Source organism: Lycorma delicatula, chromosome 1, assembly GCF_047948215.1.
Source record: "Lycorma delicatula isolate Av1 chromosome 1, ASM4794821v1, whole genome shotgun sequence".
In the NCBI taxonomy this organism is placed as follows: Eukaryota; Metazoa; Arthropoda; class Insecta; order Hemiptera; family Fulgoridae; genus Lycorma; species Lycorma delicatula.
This window is the reverse complement of record NC_134455.1, coordinates 292,368,210-292,385,746: the sequence shown is the minus strand read 5'-3', so window position 1 is coordinate 292,385,746 and position 17,537 is coordinate 292,368,210. Positions and strand designations below refer to the sequence as shown.

General features: G+C 33.2%; 1 protein-coding gene across 1 annotated transcript in view; it reads right to left on the bottom strand.

Annotated features, from left to right (window-relative positions):
• Positions 1-17,537, bottom strand: part of SK (small conductance calcium-activated potassium channel) — a 1,178,465-nt gene that overhangs the window by 171,891 nt on the left and 989,037 nt on the right. The window contains exon 9 of the mRNA XM_075354908.1: positions 5,569-5,673. Within this exon, the coding sequence (XP_075211023.1) occupies positions 5,569-5,673 (105 nt within the window). The remainder of the gene's footprint in view (positions 1-5,568; positions 5,674-17,537) is intronic.

The following is a 17,537-nucleotide window of genomic DNA, read 5'->3' as shown; positions in this document are numbered from 1 at the left end:
TAAAATTAACACTAATGATCTTTGTAATGGAAAGCGAAAAGAAAAATATAAAATTATGGAATAATTAAAGGTGATAGCCTTTCAGAGGTATTGATGAACATCTACGATTAAAAGTAAGATACAAATTTGGAAAAAGAAATTTCACGATTATAACTTATAAAATTATGTCAAACTTTAGTGGGATATATATATATATATATATATATATATATATATATATACCTGTAAATTAGTTTATAAATGTAGTAGTGGGTTATGTAAGTTCTTTGCCTTAGGCATTCAAGCTTATTATTGGAAGCAATGAAGTTCAGGCAATTGTAAAAGGAATTTTAATCAACAAATACCACAAACTAAAACAGAAAATGTCATATTGTATGTAGAACAATTGTTTACAGATGTAAGATAGAGTTAAATTAGAACAGGATAAAAAGGAAAATCGAGGTCCACCTCCAAGACTGACTCAGCAACAGGTGCACAAAGTGGTCATGAACGTCACTCTACTCGGAGGATATGAGACGGGATCCAGTTCACCCCGGAGGTACTCCAGGATGTCTGTCATAAAACAGAAGATGGCTCTGCTCCCAATTAGACATAAGCACTTTAGACCGGCGTACTGGTGGACGCCCGAAATTGCTCGTATAGATAGAGACCTCCAGCGTCTTAGGAGGACAAAGACTCAGGCGTGACGGTAGATGTGGCTAAAAGGCAGCAGCCCAAGAAGATACGTGGACTGCAGAAGGACGCTCACCTATGAGGTTAGGTGGTCCAAATGCCTAAAATGGCTTGAACTCTGTGAAGTTCTGGATAGCGATCCTTGAGAGCGGGCGTACTAGATCGTTATGAAAAAATTTAGGAGGCGCCTGCCCGTTCTCTCTGATGAGCTAGCGAGCAGAAAAATTACTCGTTTTTTCCCTTGCGAAGACATTTCAGAGTGGGAGGCAAGGCGATTTACACTCGACGAAGTAACCTCAGTTTTTTTCAAATTAGGTAACAATAGAAGCCCTGGACCTGATGGGATACCTGCCTCCATTCTGAAGGGCCTGATCCGTGGCAGGTAACGTGGGAGCTGGTGTATGTTTTTAACCAAGACCTGGAGACCGGTTCCTTTCCTAGAGTCTGGAAGGAATCACGCATGTGATTCCTTCCAGACTAATAAACAGAATAAACAGGGACGTGGGCTCGATTTCAGAGTACCGCTCGCTCTGTCTTCTAAATAATATGGGGAAGGCCGTTGACACAGAGCTGGCGGCTTGCATAGTGGATGAACTTAATCAAACCAAATACTTAATCCGTACCAAATCAGTACGGTTTTGGAAAGGCCGATCCACGACCCAAGCCGTTTCTAAGGCGGTCAGCTGGACTGCGGATGTAAGGCAGGAGATCTGCCTTGCTTAAGGCAGGTAAGGCAGGTATGCCATTGCTTATGTTATTGGATGACAACAACATAATGCCTTTGGCACGGTTCCTTGGAACATAATCATGGTCGTTCTCAGAGAAAAGGGGAGACAGGTTCAGCACTACGTCAGTGAGCGCTGGGTCACGGCGGATACGCAGAGTGGAGGTCTTTCCTTCCAGACGTTTGGAGGTGTCTGGCTGAGGCCCTAGCTATGATTTATCGCCTATGACGGCTTCTTATACTTCAAATGCCGGAGGGGACCGAAACGATCGCCTATGCCGACACTGCGATTTTAATCGAAGGTCGTACGGAGTTACCGCGTAACTTGAGGTACGCGGTAACTCAGCTTTGGTAGCTATTGAGGGCTGAATGGGTGATCATGGCCTGGCACTGGCGTCAGAGAAAAGCGAATATATAACCCTGACGAGTAGAAGAAGAGTTAGATCCATCACTTTGAGATTGGGGATCACATTTACAACCCAAACATAAGGTCAGATATCTGGGGGGCACAATTGACCAAGGTTGTAAGTTTAGTATGCTCGTGCAGGAAACTTGTGACAAAGCGAAGAGGACTCTGATGGCTCTGAATCGATTAATATCTTCCCGGGTCGCACCAAGGGCCTCTAAGCGCAGCGTTATAATGTCGACCAACACTTCTACACTGCTGTACGTGGCCCCAGTTTGGGGTGCGGCGGTTAGAGTACAGAGAAACTTAACGAGGCTGCAGAGAATCCACAGGAGATCCCTACTGGGTGTACTATTGGCCTACAGGACGGTCTCGTACGACGCAGCATGCGTTCTGGCGGCCATCCCTCCTTGCAGATGAATGAGCGTGCTCAAAGATACGCTGGCAAGGATAAGTCCGACGCGAGAGCTAATACATCAGTAGTTGGAAGGGCAGATGGAAAGCTGGCGGATGCTCAAAATGGGCTAGAAAACTTATTACTGACCTTGAGATGTGGATCAACAGAGGGCATGGAAATGTGAATTTTCACATTACATAACTAATCATGGGCATGGGAATTTCGAGTCGTTCCTGCATGGGATTGGCAAGCGCGACTCCCCCACGTGCATGTTCTGACAGGCTCAAGACATAGCGGAACACACCCTGTTCCACTGTCCAGAATGGTGTGTTTATCGTATGCAAGCCGGTATTGTTGATCGATCGGAGGATATGGTGTCACACATCCTAGACTCACCCCGCAACTGGAGAGCTTTCAACGAATTCGCCACGGTTGTTCTTCGGCATAAGGATGCAGAGGGCAGTTGAAGGGGCTATTAATGCTTTGCACAGATATCCTAACTAGTCAAGAGCCAGAAAGAGGAGCTTGACTTTTGAGCGAGGAGATACGAGCGATGGAGATACGAGTGGTTCTGTAGATAAAATATGTAATAAAAATTAATAAAGAGTCAAGCGTAAAATTATCATATTACTTGGATAGAATTTTCGAACGAACTTAATTTAGTGTTTGGTGCAAATATTTTTTGATAAAAAATTTATTTATCGGTAAAGAAAAACAAATTTTGTCGTAATTCAGAAAAAAAATCTTATACCCACACACACATACACAGAGAAAAGAGAGAGGTAGAGGTAAAGTATACTAACATTTGCTGTGATGCAGCCATCTAAATATATGAATCAAACGTAGTTTTGTAACAAAATTTTTTCTATTGTAGTAAAATTTATTTATTTATAATGCTGTGGTGAAATTATAAATTATTTGAGATAAAATAATGGGTTTCCTTCAAAGTTGCTTTTTGATATTATTATGAAATAAAAATAAAGTTAGCATTAAAAACTTCATAGTGTAATTACATTTTTTTTAACAAACCCCACCATAATAGAATGATTGATTTCTTACAAAGTTTGGCCATATTTATGAAAGACCCTTAATATCACATTTTCTCCTGTTATTATATTTTCTAATAACAAGGCTGTAATTTATTTGAAAAAATGTTCTTATTTTAAATACTGAAGTTTTTTAAAACTGTAAATTTCATTGTTTTATTTATATTAAACCGAAAATTAAAAATTCAAAAGTCCTCAGTATTTGAAATAAATAAAACAAATCTTGAAGTAAATAGCAAAATGGCAGTATAATTTTTATTACATTATATTAACATAAAATGTTGAAAGATGCAATTACATGTTGTTTAACTTCATAATTGCAGAACTACTTTACGCAATTCTGTTTCGTAGTTGTTTCGTTAAAATTACCATTCTCCAGACGAATTTTACAAATAAAAAAATAAAAAGTTAAATTACAGAGCATGCATCTACTGTTAGTTAAGACTCAATCAAAAAACTCATTCATTTAATTTTAACTCAACAAATAAGTTTGAGTTGGTAATTATTACAAAAATTCTAAGGTAAAACGAATTTAAAGTAACAGTGTGAATATAAAATTATGTAATAATAATATTCTGTTGCTACGATGCAATACCTATTGTACTGTTCAAACTTATACGTTTTAATATAGAATTCTACATTGCATAAGACTATTTATTACAAAATAAACAAAAACGTAAAATGTAAATTTTTATATTGAAAAATTAACAAAAAATTCTATTATCCTAATTTATTATTCACTTTATAAAGTTTTATTTATTGCAGATGTAATTTATTTTTACTGAATGTCATTGGATATAATTATTTATTAACATCAGTAGAAATTAGATTATTGATATATACGATAAAATCTAAAATACGGATACAAAATAATCATTTATAAATTATAAGACTGATTTAAAAAAAAATAATAATACAATAATAAAAAAATGATAATATTTTTAGGTTTCAAATGTTAGAGCTATTAGTAAATGAGTTTCAACATTAGGTTCAAAAGAAATAGGATTAAATGTCATCCAAAATTAATTCAGCTTCCCTTTACTAAATTCCATCATGTAATTTGAATTCCAAAGCCAACAATGAACCTTTAGGTATTCTCTGCTTTTACGATCAGCTATTCATCAAATAATTAAACTTTAACATTACCTAAAATTATTACTATATGTATATTATAAATTTACAGATAACTATGAGTGCAATTATATAAACCAAATAAAAGAAAAGACAGAAGAATATCTATAGGTATTCTATGTTAAAGCGATTATCATTCGCCAAATAATATTTTAATCTTAAAATAAAACATAAAAAGCTCTCTTTGAAAAGCAATCAAATAATACTCTATATAATATACGTATATTACAGCACTACTTTATTTAAAATTATCAGTCCAGTATATTGAAAGTTTTTAATTACATATTAAAAGAAATGTATATAATAAATATATATATATACTAGTAATATACACAACAATATTTTAAGTAAGAAAAGGAAAGCGTTTTATATATTTAAGGAAAGTTATTCACATACATTTGGTTAAATTTTAATATTAATAACTTCTAACCTTAATTAATAATAATAAATATTTATTAAAACAAAATAAAGCATTTTTTTTAAAAATGGAATAGTTTATTAATATTATATTTTATTTTACACTTAAACCTAGTTCAAATTTCAACTTTGGCTGAAATATTCTCTCTAAAAATTATTATTGTTAAAAAATGCATATATTTAAATATATTAAATAAAATATTACATTTTTTTAACGTACAGGATTTTTGAAAACGTTATAAAAAAAAAAAATTATTAAATTTAATTAAATTAACTAATTCATTTTTGTAAATAAATATATATAATACGAATTACATTTATTAAAAATATGAATAAACCGAAAATATTTAATAAAAGTACCTTTAAAATTATCTTTCTCTTAATAAAATATCCGTAAATTCTAAAATAATAAATAAAAAAAATGAATATTGCTTATATTGATTAACGTTCATAACAATATTTGGTTTTATCAAAACGTAGTTTACCTTGTTAAAATACATAATATGATTATTATTAGATAAGAAATTAATGTAATCACTTAAATTATTTTATTTTTAATAATATATAATAAATTAAATTAGAATTATGTAAAAATATTAGAATATATTAATAATTATTAAAAATAATAAAAGAAATCACATCCGGATAAGGGAACATTAAAAATAATTAAAACACATTAACATAACAAATAACGATAACATTGATAATGAAGATTAAAAAAAGATACATTTAGATAAACCAATGTGATAATGTGATTTTATTTTCTAAAACTTACCTTTCACATTGTCTAAGAGTCCACGATGCGATTATCCATAGCGATACCATAAATACTAGTAAAACAGTGCCAGGACATATTGTCATCAATGTTTTCAGCACAAACCTGAAAAAAAGATCAGTACTAATAAATTTGTATTTTACAATATATATCCGGTTTTTCTGACGAGTGTGATGCATATACAGTATATGAAATAAACGGTGAGTAGCATAAAACCGAACCCATAATGAAACCCAACACTATTTATGAAAGACTCTCATATGGCTATCGCGACTAGTGGATGTATGTTACTACTGATTGTTGCTGCCGTTTGTCAAGTGGTTACGTGTCAGTGCAGTATTGTGAGTGCAGTTGTGTTTCTGTAAATTGCCTTATTCAATCCAGGAGAGAATAGCTATAGTTGAGGCCTACATTCGTTCTGGATTGTTTGAAGAATCATGTCGAATATTCGTAGAAAAATTTCCGAATACCTGTATCCCAGCGAAGAATACGATTACGATTTACGATTTAGTTAAAAAATGGAGTACAACAGGTTCAGTTTCAAATGCAAAACAAAATTTATTTAAATTTATTTTCCCCACCTCCCCCTCCTCTCAGAGCCAGACCCGCAACCAAGCATAAACTCAGCTTTGGGGATTGCCATCGCCTCAAGCTACCTCGGTAGAAACAAAGTGTCACAAAATTAGCCGGGTCACGGTCAATATTTGCGTGCCTCACCTCTAATGAGGAAATCCCAAAGGGATCCCTCATCGGGATTCCGGTCTTTATGCCCTGCCTCTAATGAGGAGCCTCCAAAGGGATCCCTCACCGGAACTACTGCCTTTCATTCCCACCCCGAAGGCGCTGCGAAGGAGTCCCTGTCCAATCATTGATGGTGGAACGCCGGAGCCTCCCACCCATCCTGGACGAGGCTGTCCCCCACAGATACCCAACAGAACGCAGCAGACGTCACATCTTATGGGAGCTTATGAGCATGCCCCCCGCCTCCAGGATGCATGCCCATGCAACCTGCAGGAAGGACACCAAGCCTCCCGTTGGCAGTCCTTCCGCAGGTGACCGGCCTCGCCACAGGTAAAGTAGTGGTCACTACAGTCTGGCCCAGTCCAGGAATTGGCTCTATGGCCCGGCTTCCAGCAGCGGAAACAATGGTCGTCAGCTGAGCTTCTCATGACTCTGCTAGCTAACAACAATCCAGTCCGGACAGTCCGTCGGCCAGTAATTTGTCCGCTAGGATGGGTGGCACGGCCGCAATGACTACCTGCGTCTCACCATAAGCCGGTAGCATGAACAAAACGTCTTTCGACACGTGACTCCCCCGTAACCTATCGAAGTTTCGTCACGAACTCATCCTATGTAGTTAGAACACATCCTTGACAAGAACGTAAACTCTCCTGCCACCCCTCCCTTTCAGAGCCGTAGTGGTGCCCTCGACTTTCGGGGAAATGTCCTTACTAATTTGTTCAGCTGCACCACTATCGGCCCGCACTCGGGTATGAAGGTACTCTCCCTGTGCCCCTTATGTGCGAAAAGGACCCCGACTTCACCTGGCGACACAGCTCCTTTCACTGAGCGGAGAAGATCGGCGTAGGGTTTCCCCTCCGGCGAGGGGAAACTACCACTGTCGTCGTCGGCAGGCCTACCGGTCGATTCCTGATGACATGCTTCGGCGTTGACAACAACAGGTGCACAAGGTGATTCTTCCCACCCGTTGACCGAAGTACTCAACTGAGCGACGCAAAAGTTGGCCGACTCATTCCGAGAAGGCCCTGAGAAGGACACCGCCCTACTGTGACCATCCTGCATAACTCGAGGAACCGACCGACAGAAAATGGAAGCCACATCCCGGTTCCCGGCCGTTGAATCAATAATGAGGGTGTAATCAGTGTAACCAATGTCAATCCGAGAACCAACACCGTCCCCGGAGAAGTCCCGTGCAGAGGATTGAACTACAAGGATTTGGCACGCCGTCAATTTACCTGAACGAGCCAGGTTCCTGATCCACGACGCTTTTGGGAAAACCAGAACGAGATTCGTGTGGTCAGCCCCTGCCGGCAAGTCAATCATCCAACCTAAATTCGTGTCTTTCGATGTCAGCCGTGTCCTCCAACAGAACTGAGGATTGGAAATCATTCTCAGGCCAGCGTCGAAGAACCAGCCTCTCAAGATCTCCATCAGCGACACCGTCGTCAATTATACGACGAATTTCCACAACAAACCAGGACGCAGACCGGCCCATTCTCACATATCCATTTTCATAATCTGCGAAGCTACATCCGTGATTACAGTATGTTTGAGCACTCTCGTCCACCATTTCCGGCATAAAGTGCCTCTCCTGAGATTCTACATCAGTGTCATCAAGAACATTCCATAACATATCTACCACTCGAGTGATGCATGTATGTTACGAGAACTCTTTAATATCCAATTCTGTGGTCACATTACGGTCAACTAGAGAACTCAACTATTTAGTGTAACGTAAAAGAATCGCCGTGTTACTTGCCAGACCTTTCACCCAACTCTCTACTCCCCCTTCGGATCCCCCTCCACCATTAGAGGTGTTCGTAGGTGATGAAGAAATATTCTGGCCCCTCGGATCGAAGAATTTCAATTCTTTTCTTTTTTTTTTGGCTCCAGGACCTGAGTCCTGGAAATGCCATAGGCAGCTGCAGTTTTCTCTTCACAGTTCTGCATAGCAATTAAAAGCTTGTCTTTTTTAATTTTCCTACAGCTAAAAATTCTTTCTTCATAAAATCATACACATTGTTTACAATTTTGCACCTGCCTTTGAAGTTTTTTACCTTTCCAACAGACTTAAATTCAGCCATAACTATTCGCACGTGAACGAATTACTTTAATAACTTTGAACCGTAAACAACGTTAAATTTTTTTTATAAAATATCGTGCATTAATTGACTATGTTACAAAATAAACGACACGCGCCAAAAGAACCGTACCGAGAGGCAGAACCACATAACTGAATTTTACATACATGAAATAGCAAAATGGAAACAAAAAATAAATAAAATATAATTGCTTTGTATTTGAAACATGATGTCAGTTTGTTAATACTGTAAACACACAAAAATGCATTGTTTCGTAAACAAAAGTTGCATCATATATGCTACTAAGAGATGACTAATCATGGTAAGCCAATGTTTCAGAGAATAATAGTATAGCAGTGACGTGCGGGCTGATCATTCAAGCTCGTTGTTACGCGGCGGGTACTGTAAATCCCAGTATTATTAAATGATAAAAGACCAATATATTAACATTATTTATAATATTAAGAAATTAACAACATAAAATAATTAACGTAAACAATTTAATTATTCATTTATAAGCCAGTCATTAATTTTCTTTTACCGATGCCTAATGTCATCCAGAGACAAACTATTCATAAATTATTCTTTTGTTACAGAAAGAGTGTTTATACTATCCAAAATTTACTCTAGAAATGTTTACAACAGTTCCAAAGATAAGTAATATGGATTATTTTGTATACAGTCGGTCAGGATTGGCATTTTTAACGTTTAACTACAGCTTTGGGACTCTTCGATTATGATATTGTAAGATACCCTGCTCGAATTGGGATAAATATTAAGGGTCATCGCATTATAATAAACATTTTCTCTTATTTATAACATTTTCTTAAATATATATTTTATTTTATTTACTATAATCTCATTTCATTATCATCAAAAATTGATTTTATTATTTAATTTAATAAAAAAAGATCTGATTGTATCGTAAACCAAGTACACATCGTGTATTTTAGATACTTGTAGTACAAATTAAGTTTTGCACAAAAAAAAATTATAAAAATTTATCCGTTTATGTTCAATTAATATAATAGGACAACAAATAAATAGGAAAAAAAAACTGAAATAATTAACAATCATAAAACATTTTGAATAATAATAACGGATTTATAATGTAGGTCAAAAGCTTGTTGACATTAGAGATAAACAAATTCAGTTTTATATAAATGAATACAGTATAATTTTTTTCTTTGTTGCAAAAACTCATAGACAGTAGTTGCGTGAGAGAAAACGAACGATAAAATCTACAAACGTTTGAAAGTTTAATTTTTAACATAATTTAAGCTTTTTATTATAGCAAAAAATATTATTAATTCTAAAACTAATTCGGTATTTCAAGCTGAATTTAAAACGAAATAAAGTTTAATTTTCTGAGCAAATTAAAAAAAAATATATAAATTCTTTTTGAGTATAAAATCTTCTACTCTTTAAAAATAAGGATTAAGTATCCTAAAAAAAATAATTTTTTTTTAACAGAGTTCAGTTTGTGAAAGAAAATGTTCTCAATTTGAAAATTAAGAATACTTATTTCTTATTTTACTTAATTTCTTTACTTATTTCTTTTACTTATTTCTTTTCTTTACTTTCTTATTTCTTTTCTTATTTCTTGTTTACTTATTACTTATTTCTTTTCTTCTAAATGTTTGCACAGACGATTTGATATATTTTTCATTTATTGTCGTTACTGTAGAATTATTTCAGCATAATGATACACAGAGCGTTTGGAAAGTTGCTGTGCACTGGGATTATGGAAGTGTAATGATGAAACTTTCTTAATTGTAACTTTGTATTTTTATTTAATTATTTTATAGAAACGGATATTACAACAACTGGAATAATTCAGAAAAGGTGTTGAAAATGTCCTTCTCCAACATCAATAAAATACTGCCCTTCAATTTGTTTTCAAACACTTCAACCAGCTGATGTACTGGGATGTCTGGAACGTATGCCGTTATTGCGGTTTTTAGTTCATCAATCGTGCGTGGTCTCTTGCAATAAATTGCTTGTTTCGCTGTTCCCCATACAAAGTAATTTTGGGAAGTCAGATCGGGCGGTTGTGCAGGCCGCAAATCCCTCAAAATGATTCGTTCACCAAAGATATTTCGTAATAAATTGGGCTGTGTTTTCGTAATGTTCGGCTTTGTCAGTGCGCACGGCGGCTGGTTTAACGTGAAACGATACAGACCTTGGATGAAGTTCCTCCGAGCTACAGACCGACTAACTTAACTGTAGAATTAAATGGGAGAGCCACCGTCGTATTTTTTGAACAAAACTGGAAGTCTCCAATGGAAAATTTTAGTTCTTTAATTTGGCCAATTTCACAGATAAATTGGTCGGTCTGTATGTCAGGAGTCATTTTTAGTGTATCGGATTGAAATAAAAACAAGACAATGACTGCGTACTAAATTTAATTTTAACATAAAACAGACAATAAATAGCACATCACACTTATTTCGACTAATATTGGAAGATAATTTTGTTCAATACTGGTCTGTGATATGAGAAGTGAGAAACATAAGGCATAATAAGTTTTTACAGATAAATACTGTACACCATACACTTATTATTACTTAACTTGATCTATCTCGACAAACTCTAAACACAATCACACGAATCACCACGCTATCACGTCTCAGTCGTGAGCTATACTGAATGGAAATGAGCGAGAGCGCCGACTTTAGCCTATCTGCGCTGTGCTCCCTCCCCCCCAACCTGATCATCAGTGACGCAAACTCAGTCGTATAGGCGAGCTGACCATGTAAGTTATAAAATGACACCATATTTACGTCTCTGAAACTAATAGTTAGCAGTTATTAAGGCAGAACGATACAGACCTTCTCATTACGCTAAAAATTTCTATTCTGACACCCGTATGTTTCGGTGTGATTTTTAAAGACATTTCACGTGAAAAGTCACCTAGCTATGTGTGATGTGGCGCCATGTTGTTGGAACCAGCCGTAATTGATTTCCACTTCTGTTAGCTGACTAATGAAGTTTGTTAAAAACTCAATAACGATCGCTATTAACTATATTTTCAAAATAGATTGGACCTACAGAGCACGTTCTACTCACACCGACCCAGATTCAAATTTTTTTTCTGCCTTCGTATAATTCATGGAGGGAGGTTCGGTGTCAACTGCAGTCGTGAATTAATATAGCCTCCCAAACGAAACCACGATTCTGACAAAAAAGTAATGTTGAGGATACCTACGGAATATTGGTCAATAAAACGTATAAACTATTGACAATTTAATCTTTTGGCAAGATCTGTGGTTTCTGTTCTTGAACACACATTACTTTGTAATGAAAAAGTTTCTGTTATTTTCTTACAGCTTTATGTGTGGTAGCAAGTCCGATATTTTCTTACTGTGCTAACTTACGCATTGACTTTCTGATATAGCGTCTGAAATATCAAGCAGCTTCTGTTCGTTTTTTTTAGGTGGTCTTCTACCCTGATCAGCGTCTTCAACAGAGTCTATTGCCCGAAATTTTCGATGAGTTCAAAGTGCATTGCGGTGAGGAGGATTTGGAAACTTTTCAGGAAACTTGTGCTTCAATAAATCAATATACTTGTCACCTTCACGAAAGACGTATTCAACGAGAAAAATGTGTTCCTTTACTGAAAAAACCACTACATTTCTCGCAAGAACTACTGATTCCGATAAACGAAACAACATGAAACGAAACGAAGCACATTCAATCGTAACTCAACTGATGTCTTGGTTTATTACTGAGCAACGCCCAAAAAGCCAATTAGGCCAACCAACCTAACGGTGAAAGAACAGAACGCACTGCATAATTCTAAAGAATAATGCACAGCCACTTTCCGAACGCTCTGTATAACTTGATGTCATTTTTATATTTAACATATTTTTATACAAACATTCGAGAAAATTAATTAAAAAACTTGGTAAAACATTATACCTCTTCTCACATATTCTTATCTAACGTTCAGTTACGTAAGAAAACTGGCTACATACTGTGGTTTTTCTGAATTAAATTTTTTGTCTTTATCGATGTGAATAAAAAGTGATACGTAATCCGTATTCCAAAAAAATCTTAGTTCAAGCTCTATATCAAGCACCTTTGTTCGTTTTCTGTGTATTCCTTTTCTTTTTGTATGAAAATTCACATTTTTTTACGAATACTTTTTTATATCGGTAGCGTTTATTGTTGGTCTATCAAAATTTTAATTAAAAATATAGTAAAACTTCGAAAATAAACTTCAACAGACTTAAAGAAACTGCAGGAATAACTAAGGAAAAATATAATTTTTCAAAACTGGTCTTTAAGTCTTTAAATTTTGACTTTAAAGTCGGGGAAAAATTTAGGGGTTAGTAAGTGATCAGTATTTATGTGTTTCTGATTCGGCGCTTACTTCATAAAGTCTAAATTTAAAGAACAATTGAAAAAAAAGTAAGAGTTTTAGTTAATTGTGTAGTCTTTTAAAGTAAGTTTTTTATCTTTTTACACACTTTAGGATAGAATTTAATCATTTTCACAGAACTGGATATACCTAACAAATGAAGTAATGATTATAATAACAATTACAATCCATTAAGTCAACGTGGATATTTCTCTACCAGGGAGCACTGGGTATATAGAAAAAGGAAGATAAATTAACTACAACTATTTTATATGAGATGGGAAAAAGGTGTAGCACCTAAACATTTAAATCAATTTTACTATTTATTGTTTTTTTTTATAGTATTATTCTATGCACGCTGCAAAACTCTTACAATATTAGACGTGCTTTAACCATGTATTACAAATTTTAAGCGGTAGCATTTTTGAATACACTAGAATAATACAGTGAGATCTGCAGTGAGAATTTAGTAAGAATGACTTTACATTATACTCAATATTAGGAAAAATTCAATAATTCCAAATTATTCATTTGTTCGAGCTTGTTCAAATTTGCAATATAACTTATTTAAGTCGCTTCATAAACGTATGAATAAAATACACAAATATATTTGTAGAATCAGAATTCTGCAGACATAATAGGGTATTATCTACTTATCGATTGTTCGTGTGCACTACTACAAGTGTACTTAACACGTACTTTTTGTTTAATTTACATTCTTATTATTCAACTCACAATTAACTAATTATTAATCACTAATGTTATTAGTTATTGTTTAGATTAATGCTTAATAATTTAATAAGTTTGTATTTACTTACTTTATTCAATTTTGAGATTATACCGTCCGTAAGAGATTTAATTACCTACAATTTAATAATTTGTTCTTTCCCGTCTCATGTCAATAAATTATTGCAATAATGCTAATATGTAAACCTCAACGATCAAAATATCCAGTAGGACAGAGATACCTTTTAAAATTACCTATATAATACCGTAAAAAGGACTTGAAACAAGGTTTTGAAGCACTGTAATCAACAAATAATAAATGCTGATTGGCAGTCAGCTAACTTTGGTTAATTCTACTGAATAAAAAGGTCGTCCGGAAATCTGTCCGGTAATCATAAATGACAAAGTAAATTTAATTAATAATTTTCGTTCATCAATTCATTATTATTTTCGTTTAACATTTTCCATACATATTTCAAGTTCTTCCTTCTTTATTTAGAAAGCTTTACTATTATGGAACCCACCGGGTTGGTCTAGTGGTGATCAGAAATCAGATGATTTCAAAGTCGAGAGTTCTAAGGTTCAAATCCTAGTAAAAGCAACTACTTTTTTTATGGATTTGAATACTATAACGTGTGTTCTTTGGTGTTTAGGTTTTAATTAACTACACATCTCAGGAATAGCCGACCTGCGACTGTACAAGACTACATTTCATTTACATTCATACATATCATCCTCACTGATCCTCTGAAATAGTAACTTACGGTGGTCCAGAGGCTAAACAGAAAAAGCAAGAACTATTGTTTCGAAGGAGATGAAATTTGGCACAAAATTATTATTCCGATTTGAATTTGCGCACTGTCTCATTCAAACTTTTCCTTAAAACTTGGCTTTTTGAAATTTTGTTTTAACCAATAACATTTAATTTCTTCATATAAAAATGGTTAAAATATTATTAATTGATATATTTCGTTCACACAAAATGATTAAGACATTAATTTAGTTAATAGTTTCTTAGATATTAATGATTAAGATTTATCATTTGAATCTAAAAAAATTAGACATAATTATATTATAGTTTTTGTTTTAGTTTATTGCGAATATTTGCATATTTTAAGAATAAATAAAAAATCTATTTTTTAAGTTAAAAAGACTTAACATTTTCACATTACGAATATTTTATTTAGAATATAGATTTATATATGCTCATCAAATTGTATATTAAATAACCGATCCGTTATTGAGATATGAATTTTTATTTAAATTAAAAATACAGACAGACAATTAGAACTAAAAAACCCGTTTGTATATGATCTTTTATTTTGTTGAAATTTTTTCACTTTGTGAAAGCAAAATACAGGGTGACTTTTTTTATGCACAATAATAAAGGTGAATAACACGGTGAATCAATATAGTACATAATTAATGATTGTCATCCTCTATTTTAAAGTGTTTGGCATACTAAGGAAGATATAACGTGGTCGGGGAACGTTGTTCATATTCAATTATTGATAAAATATGATCTTCAGCTGAAATATTATCCTTTTTATAGGTGCACCATCGTTCCTAGAACCTAAATCATAGATAAAATAAATTGCGTTTTATGTTCTATCACGTTCGAAAAATAATTTGTTAAACTAATAATGATATTTATTATTCGAGACGGGTTATACTTCAGCGATGAGTTTTAATCCTAAAACCTCGCTTTATAATAATTTAAAACAAAAATAAGGTATAAAAAATAATTTGTACTTTATTTTTTAATCAGTTTTCTGTACACCCAAGCTATTTCATTTCATAACTGAAATTTTTCTTCAAAAATTGAAAGAAAATCAAATAATGGGCTCTTTCTTTAATTAGTTTTAAAAATAAACATTTATGTAGAGTGTTCAAAAAATATACCTTTCTAATAACAAAGATTTTCTCATATCCTAATTCGTTTAGATTAACAGTTATCCAGATATCGATCGTTTTTAAAATAATTGCTATTTTATTCTGAGATGGTCATTTTAAAATTTACAAAAAATAGTACTTTCGTCTTGATTGTATTACAACTGCATCCTTTGCAGTCGATAGTTTAGTTTAAAAGTCTTACATGCTTTTTTTTGGAATTTCTTGTCTAAAATTCTAAACATCACTAAAATCTTCAGTATCACTTAGCGAATAACATTTATGACGAGTAGTTTCAAGACCTGAAATTCATGCAGGTATGATAAACCCTTTTCGAAAATAAATGTGATAAAAATTTAACCTAAATGTGACCAGTCATTCTTGAGAAAACAGGGCCTCTTTTTAATCTTCTATCGTGCAAGTTTTCATAAATGTAAGTGATATAATTCTTAATCTACATCTCATTCTGAAATTCTTTCTTCGCAATTCTTCCAAAAATTGGAACTCTTTAAAAAAATACAAATGATTTATCTGGCATACATTTCAGAATCTGACTGACTATGAGTTTTTAAAAATTCATTATTACATACACAGTGAGACAAATCTAAGTGAGCAGGTACAGAGGGTCTCAACAGAAAGGAATTCAGTATCAAGAGAAAAATATTAGAACTCTTTGTCTGTTTTTAGAATTTTATTTCGTAACAATAATTATAATTTATTTAAAGAAATAATAAATGATATGATATTTCTGATATATAAAAACCATGGTAATATTTCTGGTTAAAATAATTGTACCCTAGAATATAGGAGTTATTTATATTGTATATTATAATTTAGATTTTCTTTCTTAATAAATTAATCTCAGATGAATTAATATATAGATTCATTAATAAGTACTCTTTTTTAGTACTTATTCATAATTCTGATTCATCATTTTATGAGAAAAGTTTGGGTTCGAGAGGAGAAATAAATTAAAAAAAAAACTCAGTTCGTATATTCAAATAAAAGTAATGGAAATTCATTACTTTGTTCGGATTTCAATAATGTAAATTATCACTTTTTTTTTAATATTTAATTTAAGGAAACAGTTATTATGTCATCAAAGAAAATAATAAATATGCATTTAGTAAGGCAAGGTTTATAATAAGCAAGCAAAAGGGAAATAGGAAGAGGGAAATGTAATTAATACAACGAAACGAAGTGCAAAAGAATGATTCACGAGAAAAAAAATCTTTTTAAAAAGTAATTATGGTTTTTGATAACAAAGTAGAAAATTAAATGATCTAATGATAGAAATGAAACGGTTAATGCTTAAGTAAATTAAAGAACGAATATAGGGGAAAAAATAGAGAATAGTAAGAAAGTAGTCACGTAAAGTACTGAAAGGAAAATGATTATAAAAATGTTTTACTGGTAGATAAAAAGAAAGTGAAAATAAGAGAAAATTAAAAAGTAAAGTGAATGATACTTTGAAAGAAAAAAAAAAATTTTCTATAGTTAACAGAATATACCGTCAGTTTTTGAGTCCTCCCTCGAGACGAAGTGTTATAATATTACGTTTTATTGCATACGGCACCATTCGTGGTGGAATAGTAACATTTCTGTCTTTCATCCTGAAGGTTCAGAATTCAAATCTTGATTGATCAGGTTTGGCGTTTTTCAGACTATTGAAAATTCATTTTTCATCATCACCGTCAGTAACTGGGTGTAAATAATTCCTCTAGTTATTTAAAGAATAAATAGATCTTGTTAAAGGTGTCAGAAACAAAAAATGTAAGGAAGCTAATATATAAACAAAAACAAAAGTAAATAAATAAATAAAATTTATAAATATGACGTGTTAGAAAATAAAAATTTTCAAATGTCTATATCTTATTAAAGAAATTTTAATGGAACTGCTGTTGAAAATGTATGATCACGGGTTCAGTATAGTTCGATTCTCAATATAATTGGTTATGGAGTGGCAAATTGCCAATTTTTGTCCGTCTGCTATCATCAGTTTGAAATGACTACTATCCAGCCGAGTGCTACGCACAACTTAACTTAATTATTTTTGTGATTACTTTCGGCTGTTTGTATGGGGTTAATTTTATAACGGTAAAACATTATGTATCGGACTTTCAAACATTTGCACACATCATATTTTTGTGATAAATATATATTTTTAA